Source organism: Struthio camelus, chromosome W (genome assembly GCF_040807025.1).
Source record: "Struthio camelus isolate bStrCam1 chromosome W, bStrCam1.hap1, whole genome shotgun sequence".
NCBI lineage: Eukaryota > Metazoa > Chordata > Aves > Struthioniformes > Struthionidae > Struthio > Struthio camelus.
In genome coordinates this window covers 25,535,668-25,558,588 of record NC_090981.1, presented here as the reverse complement: position 1 = coordinate 25,558,588, position 22,921 = coordinate 25,535,668, and the positions used below count along the sequence as shown (strand labels likewise).

Sequence of the window (22,921 nt, the reverse complement as noted above, 5' to 3'; positions counted from 1 at the left end):
GTCTGTATGCTTTGTGTTTAAAGCTGAATTTCATGTTTAAAAGGGAAAACAGTCCGTTTGCAGACCAGAAAAGAATTTTAGTGGTAAATAAAGATGGATATGATATCAGGAGTGCCAAAATGATTGGTAAAACAATGTCCACTTTGTATTTTTAATTTGTGTTGTCTTAGGGATTAACTGTTCAAACAAAAGAAATCCCTGGGAGTATTATGACTAACTTGGGAAATTCAGTTGTTACTATTGGCTTACTGTCAGATGAAATACAGCGGTTCAGTATGATAAAATATTCTCTCTAAAAAAACAAATATGCTGTTTGATGGTCAGTGCAATGGTGATGATGTAGGCCCATACACATAGGAGAGTGGTTAAAATCTCTAGATGTAGATAATAGGAGTAACTACATAAAACAGAGACTATGGAACAAAAAACAGAGATTACAGTTTTGTTCTTTCTGAAAATCTGTACAATTTGTAAAGAAATGAAAAAAGCAGTTCAGTGTTAGTTGTATCTACTTTCTGTCTATAAATGTAGAACTCTTCATGTCAGAAAAAGGCCTCCGTTTTCTCGATAATATATTGCAAATGAACGCTATTCTCCTTAGGTTGTGTAAATGACAAGTTCTCTGCCAAGGAATTTTTTCTTTCTTTTTTTTTTTTTTTCCCATATCATGGATAATTCATATTAATATCTTTCCCCATGTCAAATCTTGATGGGAATAAGTACAAGTAATTTAACTTTATTCAAGAAATAGCAAAGCAGTAACATGTAATCCTCGATTTCCACACTCACTCTGTCTCTGCTTGGATTTTACAGTAAAATGAGTAGCGTGTTGTCTTGTGTAAGAAAGTCATCTCTATTGTACATAATGTTCTGTGTGTAAAAAGCTCTCCGTTTCATCTTTATATAGTACCGATAAAGTTACATTCTATTTTACAACTCATTTTATTGCCTGTATCTTGTGTTCAACGTGCAGCAATAATAAAATAGAAAGAATTTCACTAGAATGGATTTTAATTTCTCAAATTTTTTCAGGCGCGTTCTAATGCATGTCCTATGGAGAATAAAGACATGCAAGCACTAGCTGCATTTTCTGCCCAGTACAGAAGAGGTTTATGTATTTCACTCTTGCATTTGTTTATTCATTTATTTTCCCCGTAAAAGTTAAGATCAAGTTCAAATTTTGCTCTCTTATGCTGAAGTATGTTTGGAATAACTCTATTAAAAGAGAAGTCTTGACCACTGTATTTCTGTGGTGATTTTTCTTATTGTGTAATCTAAACCTTTGTGATTATTTTGCTTAGCGTAGTCTTCAAGAGGACACGTTAAAGTACTCTTTAGTACTTTAAAGTACTATTTAAATTAATGAAGCCAGGTTGAATGAAATCTGTTGTGAATTTTATGCAGCTATATAAATTTTTCCTGGAATTTTAGGAGAGCCAAACTTCACCAGAAGAAAGTTAAGCTAGATTTTTTTTCAGCATCCGAATACAATTTTTGAAGAAGAAGAAAACATGAGTAATAGAACAATTGTTGAATAAATGTCGGTTGTTGAGATTAAAGAACATATGGTGTCCCTTCCGTGATTCCTCTTTGCTGGTCATATTTTATTTCCATTAAAGCAGTGTGGTGTTAATAATACCATGTTAATGTTAAATTATGTAACTCTTAGTGGTCTAGAAGAGCTTTAGCATATGTTATGGTAGTTGGCAGAGTGGAAAAGGGCATTTTCAGATACTTACCACAAACGAGCGTTTTAGTCTCAAATTCAAAGGAAAATACTGTATTTTAATATATACTTATTTTTTGTGGCAAATATTTCAAAGTAAATCTCACTTGGTGTAATTTTGAAGCTAATTTACATTTTACAGTTCGCTTTTGATAGGGTAAATTCGGCATGAGCTGGCTAATAGTTGTCTGGTTCATTTCTTCTTCTATTTAGAATGTATTGGATTAAAAAAAATACATCTTTAAATTGTGGTGTTAAGAAGATGGCAACTTTCCTCAAGGCTTTTTAGCCTGAAGAAGAGAAGGCTTGGGTTGGTGGGGGGGAATCTTTCAATGTTTATAAATATCTGAAGGAGGAAGGGTAAAGTGGATGGGGTCAGACTCTTTTCACTGGTGCCCGGTGACAGGATGAGAGCCAACGGGCACAAACTGAAACACAGGAAATTGCATTTGAACATAAGAAAATCCCTCTTCACTCTGAGGATGGTTGAACACTGGCACAGGCTGCCTGGAGATGTTGTGGAGCCTCCGTCGTCGGGAGGTATTCAAAACCTGACTGGACACGGTCCTGGGCAACCTGCTCCAGCTGCCCCTGCTTGAGCAGGAGGCTGCACCAGGCAGTCTCTGAAGGTGCCTGCCAACCCCAACTATTCTGTGACAGGTTTAGTCACCTGTATTTTTAAATTCTAAAAACCCTTAGGTCAGTGTTTCTTTAAGTGATCATTGTATCCATATTTTCAATAATATTTTCAATTTTTAATGTTAAAAGTTCGTGTTGGTCCATAAGATAGATCAGTTCTCCGTTTTTCTGGCCCAAGCATTGTGGGAACCAGTGATTCAATTTATATTACATATTTAGGTTTTTCCTTTCAGATGCAATTTGTTATTGTCTTGTACAGGTTGAATGGATGAAAAAGGTCAACAGAAAAGATGCAAAAATGGCAAAAGCTTTACATAAATATGCACTGGAAAGAAACAAATCAATGGTTAAACTTTTGTACTAGGGAAATCTTAAGCTACTTGTTCATCGTTCTTTATACTTACTTGGTTTCTAGAGTTCTTTTTTTAGCAGATCATTGCCTTCATATAAAGGTTTTAGTTTTAATAATTTTCTGGGTTTTCCTTTTTAAGGAATTCAGGTTTAAAAGACAAGTGCTAGAGAGCTGGTTACTCTCATGTGCAGTGCAGGTCAAAGAGTGGTTTTATTTTGGATATCCGTAGTGTTTGTGGGATTCTTTCTGCTAATTAGAAAGCAGGATAATAAATCTTGTGATGTTTTACTTTGTTGGATTGGAATGGATTTTGACTACACAGAAAAACAACTGCTAAAATATTTTGAAGAATTTCATTTTGATTTTAAAAGCATTTGTGCAAGGTTAAGCAAAGACAATTTAATGTGGTTGCAAAATAAATTATTTTAAGCCAATAGAATATAATATCCCAGATGTATTGTGATGCTGTGCATACTTCCTATGGTTGATTGATCAATACTTAAATTAGCTGAATTGAAGGTAGGATGTGTGCTAGGGAGGATGTCATGGCACCTGACTTTGGTATGGTTTCTGTCATGCAGAAATGAGAATATGAGAAAACTTATTTCTTATTAGATCTGAGTATGATTTTATCGTAAAATAATGTGTTTTATAATTGTGTTTTATTTTCTGTGCAACTTTAACTTCCTCTCATATATTTTTATGACTATTTAAAGGGATGATCATACAAATCATAACAGGAATAACAGACTGACTAGCAAGTTAACAACTTAATAAAATGGTTATGGTAGCTTAGTTGTTTTATTAAAAAGAGAAAAAGAGATAATCTTAAAAATGTAATACTTTTAGCTTTGAATATTTTAGCATCAGTTTGTTAATAAAACAAAAGATTGATGTTCGGAATGTTTCAGGAGTAAATCAACTTGCAGTGTTTGGACGTTGTCTTACGCTTTTTGGATGTGAACTCTTTGTTCATCTTGTTTGGAAGTAGGATTTTGTGGTCTGTGTGGATTAAGAGTTAAGAAGAGTTAAAAAGGAAAACCAGCCAGCCAACCAAACAAAAAAACCAAAAAACAAAGCAGGTTTCCCAGTAGCTGAATCGCATCCTTTCTAGAAATTTACCCTTGCAGGTGCATAAGATTTCAGAAGTTAGTGGTACCCTTTACTCGTCTTGCCCAAACTTTAAAGTTTACTTTAAAATGACTGCTGAGAGAGTCTCTCTCTCAGAACTTGTGACCCCTTTTATCAAACGTTTCCTTGATCACGTAGGCAGGAGATGGGATTTTTTTTTCAACTCAGATTCCCCATTTTGTGATTGGTGTCCTGCTTGTCCACCATGTCTTGGTACTTAATCTTGAAAAGCTGCTTTTTTTCTGATCAGCAGTGTTTAATGATCCTCACTGTAATGTGCAGAAGATGACAGGAGATATATTAGTGTCTGGTACAATACTTCTTAGTTCCATATATCATGGTAAAATACAGCATCTAGTAAGCCGTGTGCTTGCAAATTAGAATTTGAAGCCTAACGTTTTCACAGAGATTCCTGGTACATGACAAAATTCATAAGCTAATATATGTATGTGTCTATGTATTTATACATAAGATTTCTCAAGTAGATGGCAGATACATACATTTAATGGAGACCCACATGTGTAATCCCACCTTCGGGAATCTAGCAGCAATTCTTAGATTAGAGTATCAGAAGCTTGAACAGTTTGCTCGAGATACTGTGTCGGATAACAAGGCTCTCCCATCTGTTTCCAAAGGGAGACTACTTTTAGCTTTGTCTTGCATTTTCCCTTTTTTCTTTTTATCTTTGGAGAAAACACTTTTGGTTGACATGGCACACAGTAGAACGTTTCAGCAAGGCATAGAGAAATAAAATTTTTTTTGGAAGAATGGTATTAAGATGCAGGGGTGAAACAGCTAGAGTGAAGTGTCAGAAGCAAGTGATATTTACCCAAGAGTTCTAAAGGAACTTAAGTGTAACATTGTTGAACTGTTAAGTCTAATGTATAACCTGTTCCACCCTCTCCTCTTAAGCACTTGGGAAGATCTAGGTATGATCTCTTTGGCTTTAAGATAGAGCAGATTGCAGCCTAAGAAAGAGGATAATTCATTTACTAGAGTAAATCATGAGGTCTGGATAGTGAAAATCGTAGTCACTCCAATTATTTCCCTTCTGTCAACAGTTTCATCAGTTTGTCAGCCAGTCGTTTCTTGTTTGATCATGGATTATGAAGTTCCCTCTATGATAGGTTTCCTCCTTGCAGCAATTCAAGCAAGTATGACTTCTTGCCCAGTGCGTCTTTTCTATGTAATCTCCACTTTGCCAACCTTATTGCCTAAGAGGTATCCTCTGACTGTTAGTTAGGTACCCCGTTAGTCCCCGAACTTCCTCCCTGACAAATTTTCACTTGCCTTCCATCTGTATCTTTATTTCTTATCTGTTAAACATAAGGGCAATGATACACTGTCGTAGAATCACAGAGTGGTTGAGGTTGGAAGGGACCTCTGGAGATCATTTAGTCCAACCCCCCTGCTCAAGCAGCGTCCCCTGGAGCACATTACCCAGGATTGCGTCCAGACGGCTTTTGAACATCTCTAGGGAAGGAGACTCCGCAGCCTCTCTGGGCAACCTGCTCCAGTGCTGTCACCCTCAGAGTCAAAAAGTTTTTCCTCATGTTCAAACAGACTTGCCTGTGTTTCAGCTTGTGCCCGTTGCCTCTTGTCCTGTCACTGGGCACCCCGGAGAAGAGTCTGGCCCCATCCTCTTGACACCCTCCCTTCGGATACTTCTACACATAAGTATCATACGCATACTGTCAAACTATAGAATCCAAACTGAAGAAAGTTTAGTGTTCATTTTCTTATTTTTTGATCTCACTCAACAGACATCTGCATTACTTAACCAATTTATGCACATGTAACTTTCCTGCAAGATCTTTTACATATTTACAACCATTTCTTCTTGTCAGCTGAAGATAAAGCTCCATAATCTATATTTAAAATTACCTCGGTACAAGATTTATGGAAGGTGGCAGGTGTGATGCCACATGTTAAGAAGACTTTCCAGGAAAAATTGGAGATCTACAAACCAGCAAGCCTGATGTTCATAATAGGCACATTGTCAGAAACTAGAGTAAAGAATAGATTTGGACTGTTAGTTGGCAAAGAATTTACACTGTTTTCTTAGAGACGCTTATGGCTCACAAATCTGTTAGAGTTCTTTGGAAGGAGTCACTGAGTAGCAGGAAAGCAGTATTGGCATTGATGAATCTGCTTGGATTTCTGAAAGCATTTTAGTAATGTCTCTCATCAAAGACTCATAAAGACTGAGAAGGTTCTGTCTTGGATTACTACCTGATTAAAAGGTAAAAAAATAAAAATAAAAATTGAAGAGCAAAATAAACAGTCAGGCTTTTTTCGTGTTACCAGTAGTGTCTCTAGTGAGATCTCTGCTGTGACCTGAATTTTTCAACATATTCTTAAGTTATTTAAGAACGAAAAAGTTCTTAAAAAGTTTGGTTTTCACTGTGGTAAAAATGAAAACTGGGTGTGAAGAGCTGCAGAAGGGTCTCATGGTATTGCATGACTGAATGAATACACGGCAGATAAAATTCAGTGCTCGCAAGTGTAAAATAATTCATGTGGGAAAACAGTCCTAACTTTATATACGTAACAAGAGATTCTGAATTAGCTTGGCAACAATGTGACGTAGGGAGAGGTCTTGCAGTTAACACAGATCTTTTAAATAAATAAATAAAAAAAAAAAGTCAGCTTCCCTTCCCCCCCGCCGCCCCGCACACGCTCCAGAATTGTCAGTTTAATGCTTGATTTGGATCAAACAAGTCTGATGCTGGGAAGTAATAGAACAGGCCTAGATAATGAAATAAAAACCTATAATTACATCAGGGCGGAAATATGTGCTGCATCCACACATTGAACAGTATATTCTGATGAACCTTCTCAGAAAGAACATAGCAGAACTAGTGTGGGTGCAACAAGAATGACTAGGTGATATGAACAGCTTCCTTAAGTGATGGGGTTGAATAGAGTGGGACTCTTTTGGGGAAGAGAGAGGGGGAGAGAGAGAGAGAGGGGCAGGAGGGGAGAAGGTTGCTGAGGTCCATAAAATCATAAATAATATGAGGAAAGTTAATAGGGAATGACTGGCCTCTCTCAATACCAGATCTAAGGGATATGAAATAACATTGTCAGGTAGCAAGTGGAAAACAAGCAAATAAGGTACTTTTTCCTGTAACTCGTGGGAGCGATTGCTTGTCAAAAGAATTGATTGGGAATTAGTACCCCCAGAGGTGGGATATCAATAAGTTAAGTTGGGGAGAGGGATAATGAGGAGGAATGAATAGTATATTCTGTTCTGTTCTAGCACCTTGTCTAGGTTTCTGCTGTTGGCGTAAAATACTGGTGTGGATGGACGTGTGGTCTGACGCAGGTGAAGGACAGCTTGCTTTTCGCCCAGGTCCATTCCCTCCCTTGGGAGGAGCGGTGGGAGCAGAGCGGCCGAAGGGGGGCAGAGAATTCCCCTTCCTTCTGGGACAGCCGGCACAGGTGCCGTGGGGGTGCCTGGCCAGGGCACCCAGCAGGGGTGCCTGGTGCTCTCGAGGGGCTGGGAGGGAGGGAGGGAGGGAGCAGCGGTGGCGGCTGGGCCGCCTGCAGCTGAAGAGAGCCTGAGGGGCTGCGGGCAGGAGCAGGAAGCGGAGAGCGGGGCCTGGCAGGGCATGGGAAGAGCCTTCCCTGGAGCAGGTAGCCTCGACGGAGCACGCTGCTGTCCTGAGCCACCCGGCTGGGTGCGAGTTGAAATTGGAGCATCTTTTCAAGCCACTTTGAGTTTTCTTCATTTAGATGGTTCGTATTTTGTTGTTTAGGGTTAGCCTACTGTCCCTGTTTATAGCTTAGCACTACTGGTTTAAAAACTTTTCTATCTTCTTTGGGGAGCTCAGTCAAAGGAGCTGGTGAGAAGGTCTAAGCAGATCCACCCCAAAGCTCTGACTGTCTAGGAGTACCATGAGGCCCAATGTATTAGTTTTTATGTTTGTGGAGAACACCTTTGCAAATAATTTCAAGAAAACATTTTTGATGTGAAAAATTGAATTCTGTGATATGTTTATTGGGACTTAAACGGGTGACAGTCTAACTTTGAAAATTTTACATAAGGTCGCACTAGGGTAACTTTGGCGCATTAAAAAGGGTTTATTTTAGGAAACCGGAGTTGGTAGCTTGTTGTTTAAAGGAGCAGAGTATTTGAGCAGTGTTAAGTGCCGGTATGACTGAGTCGCTTGCTTGCGGTTTATAAATCAGTGACAGCATTGTGATGCCACTGCCACGTCAGCGACTGTGCTGACATCCTGCACGTTTTACCCCATCCCTTTGCTTTTGTCATTTTGTGCGTTTTCATCACGGCGGTTCTGCCTGCATGCGTTTGGCTTACTCCTTTTTGGAGAGGAACCCCGTTTACCTCGATAGAGATGTGAGTGAATGCAACTTTCTTGCTTGCTATTAGCAGTAGCTGAGCATACATTTTTTTTCCCCTTCATTTAGCTTGGGTGCCACCAGTTAATTCAACTCTTCTAGCATGCTCGACATCTGCTCATTGCCATGCAAGTAGTGTACCTCCTGAAGCGGTGCCCGCATTGGATCTGCCTTCGTCCTGGCATTGTTTCCGTGTACCTTCCAGCCAGCTCTAATGAATCAAGTTTGTTTTGTCTGAGTGATTTTTCAACGTTCTGGCTTATGTGGCCAAAGTTAAGGGGTTTTTGTACTTTGTACTCCTGACTTTTTAGAGTTATTTATAGGGGACAGTGTGCTCTGCTGACTTGACAGAGCTTGTTTTTCTTCTCCCAACTTTCATTTTTAAGGGCTTGTTTTGATGCGTTTTCCATCTGGCACACAGTGGAGGCTTTGTCTTGGTTTCTTTGATACTTCACTGAATTTTGTTGTGGCCCAGCTTTAAGGGAGCTTTAATCAGAAACATAAATCACAGCAGATAATAAAGGGAAACGTAGAAGGGACTAAAAGTGTTTTGAAGACCAGCTCAAGGTGCAGTAGCAAACCAGAGAAGTTTTTGTAATATGTTTCCTGCTTTTGAGAAAGAATTTTGGGGAGGGAATCAATGAATTGAAATGAAAAACTATGGAAACTTTTGTGAAGCTTAACTTGTGTCAGATTTCAATGGTGGGAACATGGCAAAGAATCAGACACTCAGAGCTGATTTTCTGTTTTTTTTTGTTTTTGTTTGCTTTGCAGTGCTAACAGACTTTGAGATTGACACAAGCTAACTATAAAGAAGTAGAAAATTATCCAATAGAAGTTATTTTTATTTTTGCTTGTTGAATGAAAAAATAAAGTACCACAAGAAAGATTTAAAAGGCATTTTATTTGGGTTTGCACACGAAAACATTAAAGAAATGCCTGCCTTAGGGTAGAGGACGCACCTCTGTTTTTGTCACCTGGTTTATACGTGCTATGATACAATTCCACATATTCTACAAAACAACTTTCTTAAGTTAGCGCATATGATAGTCACACTAAGGGTGAAAAAGTATACATTTGTATAAAGTGATATTTTCTAATTTACCTCTGCAAATGAAGTCTTCAAACACAGATTTTCAGGTGTAGAATGATCTGTAGTGAGTCAAGAATCTCTATTCAAAATTACTTTTTGGCAGAAATGCAGTCTGCAGGAAAAAAATTAAACTTACTCAAAGAAAATATAAATTCTGATCAGAAAAATCTATTGTTGATTCACCGTATTAAAATTAAACTGAAATTCTAATCTCTTCTATCTGCTGACTTTCTTATCCAGACTATACCTCCTTGAAGGGCTGTGGTCTCACTATGAGTGGGTAGCGTGCATCCTGACAATTGAGTGACTCCAGTGCACTGTGAGAAACTTACTGTGTGCTGAAAGTTGAGCTGGAAGGAGAGAATCCAGTGAGAATCCCAAGGGACAGATCTCACGTGGTGCTGTAGCACCCTAGACAGACTGTTCAAAAGCAAATTATTGTAATCAGCTCAAGACACAAAAGTGGTTTGATTAGATAATAATGACATTTTTTTGCTTTCAGTGTAACTGAGTTATGTTTTTTATTCTAGAATAATACATTTTTTTAAATGCACTACAAGATACTTCACTTAGTCTTTGTGCACAGTAATGAATTAGCTAGCTGTAGAAATGCCATGTTACAGCTGTTTAGTTAGTGAGAGCTTTGTAAAGTATAGTAGCAGCACAGGATATGATGCTTTGAAAGTTAGTTCCTCCTCCAGATGATTGGCTATATGGACATTTGCACAGCAGATATTCATATACTCATCCTTTAATGAAAACCTTTCTCAGCTTTACATTCATCCTGTTCTGCACAACAGGCATGATATAAATGGGCAGAATATGATGACTCCTTATTTTGTTAAAAAGTTCTTTGCATAGTGATACTAGCTCTCTTATTTTTTTCCTGGAGCCTTGGTATTTATTTTATTTAACTGCTGTATGAGCAGTCGTTACTGTGCATGGTGTTAGTTAGCTGCTCTAGTTTGAAAGTGAGATAAGCTGAGTATAATCTTGAACATAAAGGCTGTTCATGTGGGGAATTAGTTCTGAGGTGCAAGCTGACAGAGTACTAGCTCAGTCTTTTTGCTGCCTAATAGTCTCACATTGACAATGTCTCTATTGCAATGCCTACTTTAAGGCTAAATTTCTAAAAGATTTTAACTCATAAAAATATTATTGAAATTGTTAACACTTTGCTTGATGAACAGCTAGGGAGTAAAGCCATTGATTCAGAAGTAATGTTCCTTGCCCACATAAATATTTGTGGAATAGGTACTAAATTCTGAGCTTCTACACCTTCTGCTGTAGTAGTTCATTTGGTATTTTTCTTTCCAGCGTATGCTTGGTTTCCATTTTATTTCAGTTTGCACGTTGTAAACTCTGCAAACTTGTAAGCGTTTGAACTTTTGAAGTGTTTCAAGGAAGAACAGTAATCTTGGCTAGCGTAGGAAACGTCGTATGCTGTTTTGTCTAATGTGGGCTTTCACCTTCCTTCTCAAATTCCATTACCCTAATTTGGATTTTTTCACGTGTGGAGCGTTTTTGTTGAGTCCTGTGCACCCATGCCCTTCAGGGGTGAAGAGGTGATGTCAGACCTAAAGTGCATAAAGGAGACCGTCACAACCAAATTGTGACACGAGGAAAAAGAATGTTGTTTGTGCAATAGACGTGCAAGGGATAGTATCTTAGAGACATCCTCTAAAAATAGTTGATGAATGCTAAACTTGAAGATATTAATTCACGTGCATTGATCATTTGATAAATTATAATATGCCAGTGAAAGAAACTCCTTTAAGCTGCGTGGATTTTTAGAAATTGAGTCAAATAATAAGTTCTGATAAATATTTCTATTCTGTGGCCGCACAAGCGATGCAGCTGAACACTTGCAAATCACCTTTTTATGAACTATGCACTATGTTATGAAAAATGTTATGTTATGCACGTTATGAAAAATGCACTAATTGTTATGAAAAATATTTAGTAAGTTACAAAACAGACATTTTAAGTATCAGTGAATGTGGGGCATTATATTGAGTGTGTCTTTTTCAGCTTGTTGGCATGATTTTAGGATAATTAATATTTTTAGCTTAGCCTTTGTTCTAAGGATTCTACCAGAATACCAATTGCTTGGAAAATTGAATCAGAGATTTTTCTTCTTTTTTTTAAGAGGAATTTTAGGTAAAACTGAGCTAGTGGTAGTTATAGTTACTGGCATGACTTCAGACAGTATTCTTTCTGAGCATAAAATAAGATACTTAAGTTGATCTGACAGAGAACTTGCACTAAAAACTTAATAAAATACAGTACATGATTACAACAAGTGACAGCTCTTGAGCCTGGTGGCATAAAGGGAATAATTTTCTTATAAAAATGTCATTGTTCAGAAAACTCAATGAAAATGAATAACATCATTTCACATAACAAATGCTTTTACTCTTTTTATAAGGTTAAAAGTTGAGTTATTGCAGTGTTTCCTCACAGCTAGAGATACTTTTATCATTGCTGTTATCATTTGGACTTGGTTATAGGGTTGAGCAGCCAGGGCAGTTGCCTGACACTGCAGGCAATCAGGAGGGTTTCCACCAAGCCTGATTAAGCCATAATGTAAGTCACCGAAATTTATGGAATAAGTCCCTTACTCCCCATATCTCTCACTCAGCCCCTATGAGTGTCATAGCTGGCATATGTGATAGTATTAACGAACTGTCAAGTTCAGATAACTATGGAGGGTCACGTCAGACCTTGACCTTTAGATTTATGCTCTCCATAAATGCACTGAAAGCAGGATTCTGTTTTTCCCCACTGTTTTGACATCTTCTAATGTTGTTGTTGAATTTGAGTGATGGATGTGCTTTTAGTGTATTTTATCTTTTTGTTGCCCTTTTAAACAAATAGTAATTGAAACAATGTGCACAGCTTTTGGTTGAACTTCTAAAATCACATTCAGCTTAGTATGCAATTGTAAGTTAGTTTTCAGCATATTAGGGTAAAAACATGAGTACCAATGGTGTCATTTAGAAACACTGTAGATTTGGTTTAGTGTGATAGTCTTCAATCATTCAGTATGCATTATTCTTATCCTGAGTGGTGCTAGGACAGATGTTCAAATGCTATCTGCAATTGTAAACACTTGTTTCCATTTTTGCGGTTAAACCTGTTTTTATACTCAAATGCCGCAAATGTAGCGGTAACCAAGATATACATAACCTAAACCAAAGGAGAACTGAATCTTTAGTTTTGTTTACAAGCATGAAAAGAATTGCCTATGTAAATGACAGGAATGTCTCTTTGTTCAGGACCTAGTTATTAGGTAAGAGGGAGGAACAGGTAAGAATGACACTCATCTTACTAAAAATTGATTGATAGAATAGCTTTTGTGGCAAATATTTTTAAATACAGGTTTGTGCTTACCTTTAAAAGATCCAGTAAATTCAAAATATCTTGTTTGCTTCCTACTCCAACTGATACTGAACTGTATCTGGCACACCACTGCCAGTGATTGTAATTCAGTACAACTAATGATTTTGTATATTTGATCTTCATCGTGATTTTAATTTGGCATTCTCTGAATACACGGAAGTCTCAGAAAAGAGAAAATGTAATTTTAAAAAGCCTTATTCTATTTAAACGGGAAAGGGAAAAAAGTAACGTTTACAAAAGACTAAACCCATTTAACAGAATTTCTACTGGGCTCAGCAAGAAGGGACAAATTTTAAAAAATTTCTCACAGTGAAATTTGTTATTCAAATGTAATTTGGAATATACCATGGAAACAGTAAAGTGCCACGGATGCTCCCTCTCCTGCCGGAGGAGAGGTATATGCCTAAAACAGAATGTTGTTGTGCAGAAATCATGTTTGTAAGTGTTTATAAATATGTATATTAATATGTATATGCTTAAACTTTTTCAAAATTAAATATACCTTTAAATCAAGTTGTTGAGATTTTAATTTTGGCATTATTAGAACTATTTCTCTGTTGTTCCTTTCTTTGTAGCAGCTTGATTAAATTCAAAGCCCTTAAGCAATTTTATTTATGACCCTCACCATTTAGCTGGGTGCACGTGCTGTGAAGATACTTGTTTAGACTTTCCTTTCCAGTAATTTTCCTGTTAGTTGCTGATATATCTGATCGTGCTTGCTTAATTAGCCGTAAATCAGTTGTAAGCTCAGGAATGTGTTCATAGAGCCCAAACGAAAAATTGACATTAGTTCTTTACTTCACAATCCACAAGGCACTCACAGCATCTATTCTGCTTTCCCATTTTATATACCTATACTTTTCTATAAGCCTTTTTAAATATCAGAGTTCTCTCTGGAGGCAGCATAACCATTTAAGCTAGTAGACCAAAATTTAGCCTTGTACTCCAGGAAAGTAAAATATATACAGGTTTCTTTTACAGATTGAAGTTAACGGTTTTCTCTAAGGTTTCCAAAATAATTTCCCATGAAAAATATATGAATTTACAGTAAACTGTTGACTTATGCTGCATCTTCCCTTTATTGCCTTTAAGTGATTCATCCCGTCACGTGGGTCTGACAGCCCTAATCTGAGCTGCACTAGTCACAATGAGTCATAGGGACTGCTCCTTTTCCTCCGTAGGTGTTCTTGTAGACCTCCAATAGGACAAGGTAAACTTGGTTATGTTTAGGCTCCTTCTTTAAACGAATAGAGCAAAACTTTTGCAGCCTTCGTTATAGACACTTATGGTTGTGTGCCTGTTTTATCGGTAAGTCACTAGTGAGTCACTAAAGAACTTGCTTAGAATAATGCTATAAACCATTACTAGTGTATGGATTCAAACTTGCCTAAGCAAATAGAATATTAATATAGCTTTAGCTAAAGTGGTTCAAGCTTATATGTGGAAAAGATTCTACACTATCTAACAGACAAGCTATTAAAAGAAATACAAAATTATTGTTTGTGGAAAGTACTGTTTTAAAACTTTACAAATCTTGAGGGGAAAAAATGGGAGAACTGCTCAAGAAAGGCATGAGTTTTGAAGTTATAGTAAGTAAATAAATATCACAGTAATCGATAATTTGCCATGTTTTCTCCATGACCTGCAAATTGGTTATTGCAGACACTGCTCAGTCCCTCTGCTCAGATAAAATTCTAAATTCCCAATTTGTCATTTTAGCACAGTCTCATTTTCCACCAGTATCTGGCCCCAGGGCTGCTACCTTGTCAGTTTAGACTTTAAAGTGTATGGTGACTGAGCTTGAAATCGCTGTTATAGCCTAATAAAGGCATTGTTACCTAAGCAATGATTGTATAGAAAAGAAATAATGGGTAGCTTTTCCTGTGCACTGAAAATGTGTGTGTGGTATTGAAAAAAGAAGTGAAAGGATAGTTAAAAAAATAAAAGTTAAAACCGAAAGTAATGAATTGTGGCAGAGAAAATTGAGAACTGTGATCCGGTAGGCTGACGCTAAGCCGTGGCCAATACCTGATATTCAGAGACAGACAGCAGTCCTGAGCTACCTGGACACCATTCAGTCCTGTAATTCAGTAACGTGGTGACAGTGTTTCCACTTAGCTGTTCATATTGGCTCTTGAAGCAAGAGGACTCGTAATGCGGGAAAGTATCCTGAACGTAGGATCTCTGACATAGCAGAACTACCAAGCAGAGAGGTGAGAAAGAGGCTTCTGAGGAGGGGGCTGGAGGTTTGGGTAGGAGTTTTTTCCTGCAGCAAGGTGCTGTTCTCAGGAGAAGGGGATTCACCAGCTATTTCTAAATTTGTCAGAGCTGACAGGTCTGGGGAGAAGACAGAAGCCTGAAATAGTCCCAAGACCACTCCACATATCCACATTGCCCTTTCAGGCTTTTAAGCGAAGTCTGCTGTCTGCAAATGTTATCTGCCCTTGTGTCGGATAACGTAGGAGCCGTTCTTTGAAAAACACCAGATTACTTGTTTGTCTGACTTTGCTGACAGGACAGATGTTATGTATAGAGTTGGCTGAGCCATATGGCTAATGAGGATGCCCTTAAATGTACTTAAAAGCACAAGCGCAGCTGGGATTTTCTTTCTGAGAGTAGTGATTTTATCACATCAGACTTGATCCTAAAGACTGTGCAGGTATGAACAGGTAGCGCAGTAGGAGTAGGCCTGTGGCTCGGATGATGCTGAGGACCCACTAGCCATACGGTATGTGTTACAAGGGACTCTGCTTTGAACTAGCTGCGGTGTGGTCCCGTGGAGTGAATGTCCATCAACGCTTTGAGAATGGTAACTGCTGGCTTGCTGGATCTAAAAGGAGTTTCGTTCACACTGAGATTACTCTACAGTGTGAACCGAAGTCCCATTAGCAGGGGCGGTTGGGAGACTGGCTTCAAAGTGCTCCGAACTAAAACACTAACGTAGTCACACTTTTGGGGCTCTCTATAGGTCAGGCAACATGAAGATTCAGGAAATTTGGCCTCAGCGTCATCTTCAGAGTTACTTCGGTAGAACAGTGTAGACATGGTTAATGTGACTACTCCAGAATTCCTGTTTCTGGAATAACGGCATGTAATTAAATAGTGGGTGATTGCAGGGTGACTGTGCAGCTACTGTTTGTTCTGATACTAGTGCTTGGAGATGATATTTCCACCATCCTGTGGAATTCTTTACTCAAAATCTTTTTATCTCGGTTTTGTACTGGGAACAACGCTTTGAGTACAGGAAAAACTGAGTGTTATATCTGTTTAAAATGAGTATCTTGACTTCTTGTAGATGCTGTTCTTGTTCCTTTCAAACAGAGCAAAATGCCTTTAGTGTACCTTCTGTACAAGTTCTAAGAATCATTAACACTGATGGTAAGGCATGCTGGTTTCTTAAAATAGCAAAATAGTGATATGGAGATCTTTATAACTGTTATTTAAAATTCATTAGATCTAAGATACTGAACAGAAGATGTACAGTTCTAGGTGCAGAATCTGTCTATGACAAGTATGGAGCACCTCTCATCATTCTGAGTTTTTTTTTCTGACTCTTTCTAAGAAATATTTTCTATAGCGTAATAAGAAAAATCATATTTTAAATTGCAGTAAGGGCTTTTTGCCTTCTGGCCAGTCTTTTCAATTTATTTTTGCTATTGATGTATCCACTATTATGATGTGGGAAAAGGCTTTCACTAGCTTTCATTTAATTTTCCACCTGAATTTAGGCCACCGAGCAATAGAACCCTAGGGCGCGAGCCGCTTTTAATCTAGTAGTCATTGTTTGCTATGAATTTTTTTGTGCATTAGAAGTATTTTCCTTCAGCTATATAATTTGATCACATGTAGTTCTTGATAGCGTGCAGGGATGGTCTTTGCTTTGAAGCTTCAGCCGCATGAAGGAGTCCTAAATCTTTTCCTCACAGGCATGGTGGTAGTGGTAGTAAGCAGAAGAATGTGACTGTCCTTTCTGGCATATGGTGGTGATGAGGCCTCACAGGAAAAAAACCCTGGAGATTATTTCTGCTGATGATATCTTTGAGGTTCAAAAAATGTAGTGTTTAAGATACTTTAGTAACTTTTAATTATGTATCCAGATTTTATATTTGTAAGACATACTTCAGGTACACACATTGAGAAATTGGACTCTGAGTTTCCCTCTGCTTCCATTTCTCCATCTGTAAATTAGAGAGATGTGAGCATTCATTTTGAGAAGAACTTTTAAATAATCTAATAAGTTGTACTGTCAGAGAAGATTAATTAATCAGGATAGACTTTATATTGTGACAGTGTTTGGGAAAATAATGAGGAACTTATTTGACAGAAATTAAAGTTATAGCACTTGATCACTGCTCATATGAAGGATAGTTTACATTGGTGTTACAGTAGCTGTTACCTAAATGTATAACTGAGGGCAGGATAAGATGTATTTACCTTGTGGCTTATTGTAAAGCTTTCTTAATTATGCTAATTTCTTATAGGAGGTGCTGAAACAGCTACAAGGAAGTATTGAAGACGAAGCAATGGCATCTTCTGGACAAATTGATTTACTGGAACGACTTAAAGGTAAATTTAGAATTATGTTTTAAATAAGTTCATTTGCTTCTTAGTAATAGTGGCTTTGGGATAAAATTTTCCAGCTCAGCTGCATCTTTTTTCCATTACTAACTTTGACAGTCAGGCGTAGTCTCGGTGCCTGTTATTTTTTGCTCAGTGTTTTAAGACACGCTTTCTAAAGAGAATGTCTTCCTGTGTTGCTTTTGTGCTTTTGCTACTGTTACTGTAGGGCTTCATATGAATTGCATGTAATACAACTTGCACTTTATTCACTTTTTTGGCAAAAATGGATTTAATTGTTTAAATTGGTGGTGGGTTAGTTCTGTCAATTTTCTAAAGTTGTTTACATGCCCTGTCTTCTCCCTGTGGTATTGCTGGAACTGTATCTGTCCTGCTGGAAATTGGTGCCCCCTTCCCTGAAATGTGGTGGAATGCGCATCCAGGCCGTTATATGGGATGTGCAGAGCAAGCCCAGATCAGTGACTCCCTGCCATACGTCCGTTATCTCTGTCACAGCAGCAGAAATATCGTACAGGACGTCCACGTTTAGGCCCCTATGGTGGACAGTTCTCATCATTTATACGATGGTGGAGCACCTGCAAGAGCCCTGAGAAAGATGATGTTAGGAAGTGGGCCACGAGAACAATTCACCTGACGTTTATGCTACGCTCTGCCTGTTTCCAAGTTCTCTGGGGAAGAGGCAAGGAAACTGGTTTGGAGATACTGTGTTGGTTGGCAGGACTGTAGTTTGAGCATCTCCTCGTTCAGAGGACTACTACTCTCTAACTATGCTGTCAAGACTATTTTTGTTCACATTATGCTCTTCTGTGGATACCGAGGCAAAATGTTTTAACTGTTTCCTTTTAAAAAAAGAAAATCATAAATTTGTTCATGAACTATGACGTGAAGTAGGAATGATCTTTAAGAGCTGTGCTGCTGAATTTCAGCCCTGAAAACATTTGCTCTTTATTATCTAGAACTGAACTTGGAAAGCAGTAACTTCCCTGGAGTGAAGTTAAGGCCAAAAGTGTCCATGCGTTCATATGGGAGCCGGGAAGGGTCTGTGTCGAGCCGTTCAGGAGAGTGCAGTCCTGTTCCCATGGGATCATTTCCAAGAAGAGGTTTTATGAATGGAAGCAGAGAAAGCACTGGTTATTTAGAAGAGCTAGAAAAAGAGAGGTAAACTTCTTCATTTATTCCTTCAGTGTGTGCTGACTTCTTTCAATTTTAACATGCAAGTTTACTGACACATTTAAGATCTCACGCTTAATATTTAGTTATCATGCGTATGATTTTGATTAGTGGTGTACTCAGAATTATCCTAACAGTTAAGAAAAACTAGGAATCTGGAATCTACATTAGGTTTAAACACACACACACACACACACACACACACACACAAAAAATCCTCAAGCATACAGTATGATTTTTACTGCTTCTTCATGTATTTCATTGTTGCGGGTCGTTTTCTGAAGTTAATTTTATTTTCATCAGCAGAGCGTTAGCGTCTTAAATATCTTTATAGTTTGAAAAATGATGCCTCCCAAACACCTCTTTATCTCCTCACCACTAGTGGTAAGTGCTGAAAGCGGGGCAATGTGAAGGTGCAATCTCTTTGTCTTGTTTAAATGCGAATAGCTACAACAGGTTGTTAATGAGTCACTTGATGTTAGTAGTCATTTACCTAGTGATTTCTTTCTCTTAGCAAAAATGACTACCAAACAAAAGCATTTAATCTGTCTCCAAGATGTCATCCCTATAGGATGTCAAGCCTGTTGGCAAAATAATGAAGTTGTTTTTTCTTGCACAGTAGTGGTATCCATTTAATGTGAAGAACACACTTCCAGGGCATATTACAGAGATGTACCACACATCAAACACTTATGAAGGAAATGCAAAGCAAGAGACAGGCAGCTGTTTCTGTTGAAGGCTTCTTGATATCCTAAAATAAATTTGACTAAAATCCCAGGTGGTTTCAGAGGCCTCTCGTTAAGCCGGACTTTCTAAAGATTTGGTCATTGAAAGCTACGAAGTGGATGGGATGTCAGACCAAGGGGCTGCAAAACCATATAAATTGCAACACAGTATTTTTGTGTCAAATAGTTGAAAAAAAGTTTTTAAAAAAATTCCTCTTTGGAACTGTCCTACAAAAGCTTTGTGTGTATCAAAAAGGTTTGTGGGCACCACTGTGGAAAACCCGAAGGGCCTTTCCTGGTGTTCAGTAAAACTTTTGCAATCAAGAGCTGAAAGGAGTACATTTTTCCTCTGAGGTAGTATGTCTAGATCCCTTTGGATTGTAGCAGTTAAATGAAAGTAATGTCTTATGGGTCCATTCTGAGCCTCATCTAGCAGCCACTCCGTTTTTTCATTTTCCTAGTCAGAAGCACTAATTGTGTGTGTTTCCTCTCATAAAATCTAGATTCATGAAGGGCTGTATGTGGATATTTCCCCCTAAGTCAGGAATCTCTTCCCACTTGGTCGTCCCAGTCTTTAAGGATCTGACGTGTCTGCCATTTGAACTCATGGCTATCCATGCTTCCTTTTTTACATGCAAGTGCTCTTCCTTCCTAGTGCGTATAGTTTAGTAAGATTGATGGAACAGAGCTTTCTGTGTGTGATGTTTCATACGGACAGCACCTTGGTTCTTACTCAGAGTAACAGTCTTATTTCATCTTGTTCGTATTTTTTCCGATGCTGTATTCTACTGCATGTGATACTAAAATCTATAAGTGTACTTGGGGCTTTCATTTGTGGTTCAAATGAATTCCAGGCCACTCAGAACAAGAAGCATTCGTTCCCAGCAACTGGAGTTCTTCAGGGGCTTTAATACGTCTGTTTTCTCATCTGTGATCTTTTTCCCACTGTTGTGGATTCTAAGGTGATAGTTCTTCAGAAATTTTTCTCAACGATAAAGACGGCTTAAGCAGTGAACTGCTCTTTGTTTATAATAATCCTGGAATAAAGGAAGAGGGACATTTTAATTTCAGATGAGTTCACTGATCTGGTTATGAAACGCAGTGTTACTATCACAGTTGAGGGAGTAAAGATTTGTGCTGCTGAGAAAATCTGCAGAGGCATGGCCAGATAACATCTAGCTTCATTATTAGTGAAACGACGGATAATCAAAAATGCCTGTTTATTACGCTATTTGAGGGGACGTGTAAGAATACTAAGGTATCAGCATTGCACCCTGGATAGCCCAAAGAATCAGAATTTGGGGATGAAAGAACTCATGGAACTTACCAGGCCTCAAAACGTTAAAGCAGTGTGGTAAGAAAACGAACGTTTTTTGGAAACCCAAAACAAGGGAACCAGTAACCCATCCAATAATCGAATACACAGGCACAGTATATGCTGCTTATGGGCAAGAGTGTTCGGGAGGAGCAGATCATTTATTAAGTGTGTGCAAATTTGGGAAATTCAGTAAATGCTTTTCATTAATAAAAGGATCTAGAGAAAAGTGCTGAAATTTGCTTTGTACTGAACATTTAGCTTGTCCAAAAAATGATATACTAAAGGAAAAAGTTAATAAATTAGTTCAGTTACCAGAATGAAGGTAAAATTGTCTACGTATTTCTCCTTTGCTCAGCTCCCTTCTAGTTTCAAAGCCCCCAAAAGAGGGGAGGGATATATGTTTTTGTGCTACCAGTTTAGAACACACTACCTATTAAATGCCCTCTGCATTCGCTTTGGCTAGTTTCAGGTGTATTTGATAAGACACTATCTCAAAAACAAAACTTTTCGAAGTACATTGCGAGTTACTTTTTGGGTCAGTTTGTCTTTGGCAATTTAGTGAGTCTTTTAGAAAAATTAAACATTTTGTCAGTTCTATAATTTTCCACTTAGGCCGATGATCTTAGGACGTGTTTAAAATGATGAAATTTGAATGAAAATTGTTCTCCTGCTTTATTTCCTCTGTTTTATTCCACTCTTCTTTTCTTTAGTGTTTATTTTGAGCATTTTCTTTGTCTCATGACTTCTCTCTCCCTGCTCTTATCTCCTCTTGGCTGACTGGGCTACTTACCCAAGTCTTTCCAGCATCTGTCAGCAGTGTTTGCTTGTATCAGATGTTGGAAAATTTGTGTTCAGCCTAAGGAGGATGTTGCAGTGCTCCCGCAGTTGCACAAAAAATGCTGACTTACTGAAGTGTATAGCTAAAAAAACAGCCAGAAACAGCTAATGTATCCTACAAGTTTGTTGTCTCAGTCAATAATTGTTTTTTCTGCAGACAATTCATGCAGAAATTTCATTTTCCATGTTGTATGCATCATTTGGTTGAAAGACATTTGTACCTGTTTTGCTTTTGATGTTCGGAAAAAACTGCTCTTTGAAATACTGGGTTTTTTTCAGATCATCTTCTTCAGGAATTTGTACCTTTTTAAGGTGTTATCATTTTATGGCTTACTAATAGAAGTCAGGATTAATTATAAATGAAATTACATGATGTAAGTAGAATAGTGTATATTTTGTTTCCCTTCTCCCCTTTAACTGGGAAAAAGATTGACGTATTTATTCAAAAAAGATTTCCGAAATAAGAAACTGCTTTTGTCTGATCTTGCATTCATTCAGCTTCACTTATTGGTGGGAGCTTCAAAAAAAAAAAAAAAAAGTGTTAGAGAAGAGTTTGGAAACATACATGCTTCAGAGAAGCAGTTCAAATTGGAAACTTTTTTTACTCATGAAAGCACTATAATGTTCCAAAAGTTTGTTTGATTTACCTTGCTGCATTCTCACTGAACTTGAGAGCATACGACAGAGAACAGAATATTCTGATACTGTGAGAATATAGATATAAACAGTCTTGGAGTATAAAGAGATGAAATAACTGCATTGGATTTTTCCATCAAAACTTTTCTTGGATCAGTAACAGCTCTTCCACCTTAAGCTCGCTCCTGACCTCAAAAAGTTCCAGATGGCTGCAAAAGGAGCTTGACTTCTGGTTGGTGTAATACTTGGTACAAATGTCAGTGCAAAGAGCAGCTGATCAGATGTATCTGCAGAGACCCACTCTGCTTATTTTCAAGGAAATTGAGGCAGAACCTGCTGCAAATGTACCAAGCTCCTTCAGGCTAATAAACCTAAAGTCATTGTGAAACCCAGAATCCTCCTCCTGGAGCAATGATGCCAACCTACTAAGCCCAAATAAAGCATTTCTCATAAGCAAAAACGGTCCTGTTAAATGAAAGGAGTCCCCCCCCAGGGCATGCATTATGTTATTTGTGGTGCGCTGATGGTTCTTAAGTTTCTTTTCTTGCTTCTAGCATCCTTTCTGCCTGTCAAAACAGATTGAATGGCACAATGTCTCACTCCCAAACTGAATGCTCTACATTTTACAGGAGATACTTAATCACTTATTCACTTACCTGCTTTCTAAAAAGAACTTCTGTTGGTTAGCTGAAAATAATCCCTCCTCTTTTTACTACCAGTTTTTTGACATCCAGAGGCAAAATTAGTCAATCCCGTGACATTTGCAAGTCCTCGTATAGTTTTGATCGGCAACAGATGAGACTGATCTGATTCATACCATTAGAAAAAGCATCATACCGTTGTGAAAAAAGGATTGGGTTAATTTTACTTCCGTAACTTTCATTTCCCAAACTGGACGCGCTCAGTGCAGTGGCACACACGGGGAATAAAAAGGCAAGCCCTGCAGAAG

General features: G+C 38.0%; 1 protein-coding gene across 4 annotated transcripts in view; it reads left to right on the top strand.

The window, feature by feature from the left end:
- The window catches only part of LOC104150979 (APC regulator of WNT signaling pathway), a 103,909-nt gene that overhangs the window by 36,607 nt on the left and 44,381 nt on the right, over positions 1–22,921 (top strand). For all 4 annotated transcript variants that reach the window (XM_068924315.1, XM_068924313.1, XM_068924316.1 and 1 more), the window contains exons 3-4: positions 17,190–17,274; positions 18,243–18,444. In XM_068924315.1, coding sequence (XP_068780416.1) covers positions 17,190–17,274; positions 18,243–18,444 — 287 coding nt within the window. The remainder of the gene's footprint in view (positions 1–17,189; positions 17,275–18,242; positions 18,445–22,921) is intronic.